The sequence below is a fragment of the Peromyscus leucopus genome, chromosome 3 (genome assembly GCF_004664715.2).
Source record: "Peromyscus leucopus breed LL Stock chromosome 3, UCI_PerLeu_2.1, whole genome shotgun sequence".
NCBI lineage: Eukaryota > Metazoa > Chordata > Mammalia > Rodentia > Cricetidae > Peromyscus > Peromyscus leucopus.
This window is the reverse complement of record NC_051065.1, coordinates 103,413,610-103,422,712: the sequence shown is the minus strand read 5'-3', so window position 1 is coordinate 103,422,712 and position 9,103 is coordinate 103,413,610. Positions and strand designations below refer to the sequence as shown.

Here is a 9,103-nt window from a genome sequence, read left to right as displayed (position 1 = left end):
TCGACTACACGGTGAGCTCGAGGCCCGCATGAATTACATCAAAAACGGGGGAGGGCATGGGAAAAGAGGAAAGGGAAGGAGAAACGACGAAAATGTAACGAGAAAGAAAAAAAGGAAAGGGGAAATTTAAGACAAAAAGGGGCGCGAAAGCTGCCGCTTCAATTTCACACAAAGGACGCTTAGCCCGGGCCCCGCCTCTCAATCCTAGCCAATCACTGACGACGCAAACGGAAGTGTGGCGTTGGTTCAGGCGTCCTTCTCAGTATCGCGAGATGAAATGAGATTGCCTCGCACGGTAGTGACGTCAGACATCGGCGCCCGGCCTGCTGCGCGTGCGTTTGTGAGGCCCCCGCTCTTTTCCATCGTCCCGAGCCCGCTGAAAAGTCGCCATGAGCAAGGCCCACCCTCCCGAGCTGAAGAAGTGAGTAAAGCCGGCCCGACCGAAGCCCCCCGGCCGCGCCAACCCTCCTCCCGCCTTTCCTCGGCTGCGGCCGCAGGTCCCGGCGCTCGTGGGAGCCGGAAGTGGCCCTGAGGTCCGGTCGGCATGGTTACCGCAGTGGAGGTTCCTCCGCCTTCCCGAAGCTGAACTCTCAGCGGGCGGCCAGAGGGCTACCTGGTTAGGGACAGGACCAAGGCTGCGGTCAACACCGAGGCGCGTGGTTGTCTGTGAGGAACCGGCAACTCACAGCTTTAAAAAGTGCATTTGAGGGGCTGGAGAGATGGATGGCTCAGCGGTTAAGAACGCTGGCTGCTCTTCCTGAGGACTCGTGTTCAAGTCTCAGCACCCACATGGCATCGCACAACTGTCACAACTCCAAGGTCTGACACCATCACACAGATATACATTCAGGCAAAACACCACTACAAATAAAATTTTAAAAAAATTTAAGTGCATTTGGAAAGCCGGGCGTAGTGGCTTTGCCTTTAATCCCAGCACTCGGGAGGCAGAGGCCAGCCTGGTCTAAAAAGCGAGTTCCAAGAGAGCAAGGGCGAGTTCCAGGCCAGTCTAGGCTAAAAAAGTGAGACCCTGTCACAAACAAAAAGAAAATTTATTTGGATTTCTTTTGGGGAAATACTGTTCCTCTTTCTTGTCCCCTTTTAAAAAATTTTAAGTCTATAGTGAGGCAGTGTGTTCTGTTTAAATAAATGTGCACATTCTACTGCATTCATCGAGAATTTATCTTTTTTTTTTTTAATGCTCTCAGACATGTTTGTGTGTTTGTGCACGTGAATGTAGTACCAGCGGAGGCCAGAGAGGGCGTCGGATCCGGTGAAACAGTAGTTGTTAGGAGGTTGTGAACCTGGCGTGGGTACTAAGAGCCAAACTCGGGTTCTCTGAGAAAGCAGAAAGTGCCGAGCAGTTTCTACAGCCCCAAGAATTAGATTTCTGATGCATCGTCAGCTGTACACCTGCTTGCCCTCTCGCATGCAGGTTAAATTTAAATGTGTAGTATCTGGCCTGGTAATAAGTCCGTGGAGGAACATCCATTTTCTAACCGGAGACAACTAGTTTTTGCAGGGTTTTTTTTTCTGCACCCCGTAAAACAAGACCCAGTTTAAAGCTGTGGTCTCTTAGACACTACTGACTGGTCTGAGCCTATCCCATTTGTAATGCTGAGATCCTGCACATAGTCGTTAGACTGCAGAGTACAAGATTAATACTGGGTCGTTTTTCTGGTGTGGCTAAATGATCTGCTTTGTGTATAGCCTGTTTATCACTGGTTCTGTAAAGACTCCAATGCAGGGAAAAGATCACATTTACTAATTTTATATTTGAGTGCACATTTTTATCACAGAAACCTCTATGTGAAACCCCTTCATTTTTAGTTGGATCTGTTAAAGATTTACTAAGCCATAGATTGGACATTTTAAAAAGTAGAAATTACTCTGCGCTGTTGATTTTATTAATGAGCTAGTGAATGAAGTCTTGTATTGTCTGGATTGGGAAATTGGCAAAAAAAAAAAAAAAATGGTTATTGGTTTTAAACCAAAGGACTGTTCTCTACTTGTAATCTTAAATGCCCTTTGATTCTTAGCAAACACTACTTGGGCCTTTCAAAGACTGGAACTAGTGGTTGTTGTGTCTGTATTAGTCTTGTTTTGGCTTGTTTGTTGGCTTGTTTGTGGTGTTGTGGTTGAGGCAGGGCCTTGTGCATGCTACTCTCCCACTGAACTTTATCCCCTGTTCCCTGAAGTTGATAACCTTTCTCATCCCTAGATTTAATGAATTTTGAAATACTGTTAGATCTGCCTCCTTCATTTTCTCATAAATCCTTCTTTTAGAGCTTTCACCCCTAGTTTAGTGTGACTCAGTGGTTCTTAATCACATCTAGCCAAATATCTCAGTAATTTCAAAGTTGAGCTCTCTAGCATAAGTGCATTCTTCCCACCTCTTTTAGATTTGATTTATTATGTATACAGTGTTTTGCCTGGTGCTCCAGAAGAGGGCACCAGATCTCATTACAGATGGTTGTGAGCCACCATGTAGTTGCTGAGAATTGAACTCAGAACCTCTAGAAGAGCACCCTCTTAACCACAGAGCCATCCTTCCCACCTCTTAAAATTTGTTGCCACAGTAAATCTTGCCACTGGTTGACTCTACTGTAACAATTGATCGCTGCAAAGTCAAATCCAGATTTCCTAGTCCAGTTTTGAAGCCCCTCCATCTGCAGTCCAGCAGCCATATTCTTACTTGGTATATGACTGAGAACACTGTTCTAAACCTTGACGTTTTATTTACTGTCCTATTGCTGTGAGGAGACACCGTGACCAACTCTTATAAAGGAAAGCGTTTAATTGGAGGCTCACTTACAATTTTAGAGGGTTAGCCCATGGTTATGATGAGAAGCAAGCAAAGCAGAGAGACCCTGGGCCTGGTTGTTTTGTTTGGTTTTGGTGTTTGGAAACAAGGTTTCTCTGTGTAGCCCTGGCTGTCCTGGAACCCACCACCAGCTCCAGCCTGGCATTGGTTTTTGAAACCTCAAAACCCCAAGGACAACTCCTCCAACAAGAATACACCTCCTAGTTCCTCCCAAACAGTTCATCGGCTGGGGACTAAGCATACAAATATGTGACCCTTTGGAGGCCATTCTCATTTAAACCACCACACTGAGCCTTGGTGCTCCATCTGTATAATGTGGTAATAATAGTACATGACTTGTAAGAATTAAGCATGCTCCTGTGTTTGTTGCTTTATGAAATAACTCCTATTAAAATTTAGTGTTTTAAGCCAGGCAATGGTAGTGCACCCTTAATCCCAGCACTCAGGGAGATAGAGGAAGGCAGATCTCTGAGTATAAGGCAAGCCTAGTCTATAGAACTAGTTCCAGGACAGCCAAGGCTACACAGGGAAGAAAAAAAAAAAGAAGAAAAAAAAAAACTGTTTAAAAAAAATTTTTTTTTGAGTTTTATAGATGTTATTTGTAAATATATCTATTTCCCACTTCCATCAGACTCTGTGGCTTAAATTTATATTTGAAATTTTCTATGATGTTCTATATATTAAAACCAGGCCTGGCCTGGTAGCACAGGCCTGAAATATCTGTTACTGAGAAGCTGAGGCAAAGAACTGCAAGTTCAAGGCCAGCCTGGGTAATTAAGTAAGACTGTCTCAACGGAAAGATAAAAGAGAGATGGGGGTATAGCTCGGTGGAAGAACATTTGCCTGGAATGGTTGGTGGTCTAGATTCGATCATCAGTAGAGTGAGGAAAAGGGGAAGAGAGAGAGGAGAGGAAATTTCCTAGCCTGTTCCTGGAAGACAGCAGTTGAGGGAGAGAACTAACTCCTTAAAGTTGTGCTGTGACTCCATGTTGGCACCATGATGAACACAAAATAAGTTTTAAAGAAATTTTAGCTAGCAGGGCTATGGTAACACACTCCCTTAATCCCAGAGGCAGAAGCAGGCAGATCTTTTGAGTTCAAAGCTAGTCTGATCTACAGAGTAAGTTCGAGGACAGCCAGGGCTATAAAGACAGAAATTCTGACGAGGGGGGGGGGAGGGAGGGAGGAAAGCTGATTTGGGAACTGGAGAGAGGGCTCAGTGGTTATAAGTGTGCTTCCTGCTTTTTCAGGGGATCTAACACCCTCTTTGAGTATCCACTTACGCACATCACACATTCACAGACACAAACAGACATAGAGATGAGTAAGTTTTAAGCGACTTGACTGCATGTCTTAATGATCTTATATGTCTTTATGGAATTAGATTTTCATATTTAATCCAAACTAAAGTTTCAAAGTATACACTTATTTCACTAATACTTGTTGAGATTTGTCATGAACACTTAAACTTAATGCTTTAATGTTAAATAAAACACTATTTATTGCCAGGCCTGTTGGCACATCCCTATAATATCTATCTCTCTCTCTCTCTCTCTCTCTCTCACACACACACACACACACACACACACACACACACACACACACACGAGGCTGAAACAGGAAGATTGCAAAATTGAGGTCAGCTTGGGCTACAGAATTTCAGGCCAATGTTAGCTATATTTGCTGAATTACATATAGTTTTGTTATTTTAGGAATAACCAAAATGTAACAAAATCTTTGTAATTAGTATAAATACTCACTATATTGCCTATTAAAATAGTTTAAATATACTAGCCCACGACAACAATGTGGGATTTGGGAGCTCTTAACTCAGCACTTAAGAGCAACCTGAATTGAGTTCTCAGCATCCACTCAGGGCAAGTCACAACTGCCTGTGACGAGTTTTAGGATATCTGATGTTCTTCTGGCTGCTACTGACAATTGCTCTGGTACACATACACTCATACACACACAAACAATACCAGATTTTTACTGTTTTAAATGTTGTGTTTCTATTGTACAAATTTTAAAAAGTTACTTTTTACATTGGTTTGTGGATGTGTGTACATGTGCCAGATATGGAGGTTAAAGGACATTTTATGGAATTCGTTCTCTGCTTCCAACATATGGGTTCCAGGAATCAAAATCAGGTTTGTCAACAAATGTCCTTACCCACTGAATCTTCTCACCAGCCCCAGTTGTCTCAGAACTTGCTCTGTACACCAGGCTGGCCTCAAACTCAGATCCTCCGGAGTGCTGGGATTAAAAGGTGTGCTCCACCACTGACCTGAGCAAAATACTTTTTTGCTATTTTTCAAGACAAGGTTTCTCTGTAGTTTTAGAGCCTGTCCTGAATCTCGCTTTGTAGATCAGGCTGGCCTCAAACTCACAGAGATCTGCCTGGCTCTGCCTCCCAAGTGCTGGGATTAAAGGCGTGTGGCACCACTGCCTGGCGTGCAAAATGCTTTTTAAGACTTATTTTATTTTGTGTATGTGTGAGGGTAACTGATTCTGTGCTTGTTTATGCTTAGAATTTTTCTTTAAGTAAATCATAATTTTTACTCTTACTTTTTCAGGTTTATGGACAAGAAGTTATCGTGTAAGTTTGCCACTACTTAAATTACTCAGTTTCTTTCTGTCTGTCTTAGCAATAATTTAATCTTTGGAGACACGTTATAGAAATTTAAAGTATATAAATCATCTAATTCATCTCCATTCATCAGGTTTCTCAAAGTTCTAGCTTGACTTTTTTTTCTATGCCTAATTTCTAATTGCCAATACCTAATACTTTATATTATTACATCTGTGCCTCCCTGACATGGACAGAATTAGGAGTTTCCTATGTTGTAATATTTGAAACTACATCAATTGATGTTTGCTGTGAATGTGTAGGAAATACAGACTTGAATAGAAGCCTGACCCATGCAGTGTAGTATATTGAAATTTTAAAATACAGGGGTTTTAGCCTTTATTTGATTCTCTGCTCTACTATATAACAGCTCTTAACCATAAACCCTGTTATTTGGAATTTCAGTTTTTTTGTGTAAAGGTAATACTACTTTACTCATTTATGTCGGGGAGGTTTATTGGTGAGGAGTCATTGATAATAGGGTCTTGCTGTGTGGCCCAGTCTGGTCTCAAACTCCTTTTGAATCAGTCCTTCATTATGCCAAGTGCTGGGATTATAGTCAGAGACATCACGTGTAGTGTCTTCATAGGATCTTAAAGGCTATAAAATATAGGGAAAGAAGACCTAAAATATTGGCCCAGAGTTGGGCAGATAGGAAGGGTAGTGGGGTCACACATCCCAACAACCTTTCTTTTCCCACCTGATCTGTGATGGATGGTTAACAGGTAAGGGTTTATTGAAACTTCTTTTTTCCCTCCTTACAGTGAAGTTAAATGGTGGCCGACATGTACAAGGAATACTACGGGGCTTTGATCCCTTTATGAATCTTGTGATTGATGAGTGTGTGGAGATGGCAACTAGTGGGCAACAGAATAACATCGGCATGGTGGTAAGTAAAGGTAGATGTCAGGGTGTCCTTTTCTTTTGTCTTTTGGGATATGTCTTCACTTCCCTTACATCAATTTCTCATATTAAATCCAAGTTAGTTGTCTTATGAAAGGCAAATAAAAGGAAAGATTGGGACTTTGCATTTCCTCTTTGCTTTTATTTATAGACACATTCAGCTGTGGTAATATTCCAGGTACCTATAGATAAGATCTCATTTCTGCAGAGCCTTTTCAGCATAGGTCTTAAAACATATAGCTGTTGGAAAACATTTTTGAGCTTTGCCCTATAAGAAATGGGCATACATAGCCAGGCTTTTGGTTACAGTAAAAATTCTCTAACATATATGATGTCCCAGGATACCTTGTTAAGATACAGGTTTCAGGAGCTGGCCAAAATGGCTTGATTGTTTTTGTTTGTTTAATTACTCATATTTTATGTATATAGGTGTTTTGCCTGCATGTATGTCTGTGTACCATGTATATGCCTGGTGCCTATGGAGTCCAGGGGATCCAATGTCCTCCTCTGGCCTTCTTTTTGTTTTTGTTTTTGTTTTTGTTTTTTGAGACAGGGTTTCTCTGTGTAGCTTTGCACCTTTCCTGGATCTTGCTCTGTAGACCAGGCTGGCCTCAAACTCACAAAGATCCGCCTGCCTCTGCCTCGCTAGTGCTGGGATTAAAGGCGTGCGACACCACTGCCCGGCTCCTCCTCTGGCCTACTTAGATATCCAACATGTACATGGTGTATATGCATACATGCAGGCAAAACTTTCACATAAAAAATTTTCATATAAAATAATCAGGTTTTGGACCTAGGAATGTAGGTCAGTGTTATAATGCTTTCCTAGCACACACAAGGCACTACTTTGCATTCTTGGCATGAATGTTAAACATAATGACAGCCATTTATGACAGAAAATAAGGTAAACCAGAAGCAGGGGGAAAGCCTCCACACACACACACACACACACACACACACACACACACACACACACACACACATTTTTTTTTTAAGACAGGGTCTGGCTTTATGGCCTAGAACTCAGGGTACTCTTGCTTCAGGCTCTGAAAGGGCTGGGATTACAGGCTTGAGCAATACCATATGCAGCTGAGCTTTCATATTAGACATAGACTTTGCTACATCCATTAAGCAATAGTTCTGTGGCCACAAAAGAAAGGTATTTGTATTCCTCAGTAGGATACAGATTTTAAATTGCTGTTTGTCTTGTAGGACATGTCTTATATACCATAATCCTCGTAAGTGGTGAACCCAGATTTGTTTGTGGGATTAATATAAGGACTTTCTTGTGGTGATAAGAGGTCATATCCTCTCTCCTCCTACACCTCCCATCTTAGTTAGGGTTTCTATTGCTGTGATGAGACAACATAATCATGGAAATTCTGATAAAGGAAAACGTTTAATTGAGGCTTTCTTACAGTTTAGAGGTTTAGTCCATTATCATGATGGGAAGTATGGTGGCACGCGGGCAGGCGTGCTGGAGAGGCAGCTGAGAGTTCTACATCTGGATCCATATGCAACAGGAAGAGACTGACACAGGACCTGGCTTGAGCTTCTGATACCTCAAAGCCCACTCCCTATGAGCCTGTGGGGGCCATTTTCATTTAAACCACCACACCTCCCGTGGTGAAAGTAGGACCTCATCCACTGGGCTGAGTGCCCAACACCTTGGACTTCATGGTTTTCTTAAGTTGGGTAGTAGCAGGGTAGAGGTAGACCCTTTTTACTAGTTTACTCAGGTGTTTTAAATGATTGTTTTGCATCATTTCAAATCAAAAGTTTATGGTAATAATCATTACTTTTCAATTCTGATAACAGTCTCTTCTGATAGGCTTAGGAGGCTTCAAGTTATACTTTGCTGCACGCCCCCCCCTCCCCCTTTCAAAACGGGTATGCATCCCTGGCTGGCCTGGAACTCACAGAGGTCCTTCTGCCTCTTTTTTGAGGGGGTGGGGGTTCAAGACAGGGTTTCTCTGTGTAGCTTTGTGCCTTTCCTGGAACTCGCTGTGGAAACCAGGCTGGCCTCGAACTCACAGAGATCCGCCTGCCTCTGCCTCCCGAGTGCTGGGATTAAAGGCGTGTGCCGCTACCACCCGGCTCCTTCTGCCTCTTGAGTTACTAGGATTAAAGGATATGTGCCTCTATACCTCATTCATATCTGGATTTAAAAATTATCTTGGTCCTTGTGCCTTGAGAAAAGCCTCACTGATGTGTCATGGTGGGAAAGTATTATGATTGGTCTTTGAAATGAATTATTCTTTTCAACTGACTTCTTTCTCTAGGTCATACGAGGAAACAGCATCATCATGTTAGAAGCCTTGGAAAGAGTCTAAACAATGGCTGGTCAACAGAGGAGTCCGCATCCTTCCCCTAAGGACTGTTTGATTGGGGTGTAGAATTGGGTCATGTACATTTTCATATAAAACTTTTTGCTAAATAAACTCTTGTAATACTCAGAGTGCATTTTTGGGTGTTAGGAATGTAGAAGTTGAGTGGTTACTCTTCTCTCAGCGGATGTTCTTGCCTGAGCTGTTTCATGCATTCATGTGGAAGCTTCTTGGCTCAGTGTGAAACGAGGTAAGTATAGGCAGTTTTCCTGTGCCAGCAGCCACTTCCAAATAATCACTCAGAAACTTAATATTAATTACAAATGCTCGGCTGATAGCTCAAGCTTGTTACTAGCTAACTCTTACATTTAAATTAAGCCATATTTCTTATCTACACTCTTCCATGTGGCTTGGTGCCTTTTC

At 42.3% G+C, this 9,103-nt stretch overlaps 1 protein-coding gene across 2 annotated transcripts; it reads left to right on the top strand.

Annotated features, from left to right (window-relative positions):
- The first annotated feature begins 291 nt into the window (after nucleotides 1-291).
- Snrpg (small nuclear ribonucleoprotein polypeptide G) lies at nucleotides 292-8,811 on the top strand. 2 transcript variants are annotated; one of them, XM_028854008.2, is made up of 4 exons: nucleotides 292-421; nucleotides 5,398-5,420; nucleotides 6,215-6,339; nucleotides 8,636-8,811. In XM_028854008.2, the coding sequence occupies exons 1-4, from the start codon at nucleotides 390-392 to the stop codon at nucleotides 8,684-8,686; spliced, it is 231 nt and encodes a 76-aa protein (XP_028709841.1). In that variant the 5' UTR covers nucleotides 292-389; the 3' UTR covers nucleotides 8,687-8,811. The 2 variants fall into 2 exon arrangements, with proteins under 2 accessions (XP_028709841.1, XP_037059789.1); XM_037203894.1 differs by lacking the exon at nucleotides 292-421 and adding an exon at nucleotides 760-819.
- Nucleotides 8,812-9,103: the final 292 nt, after the last annotated feature.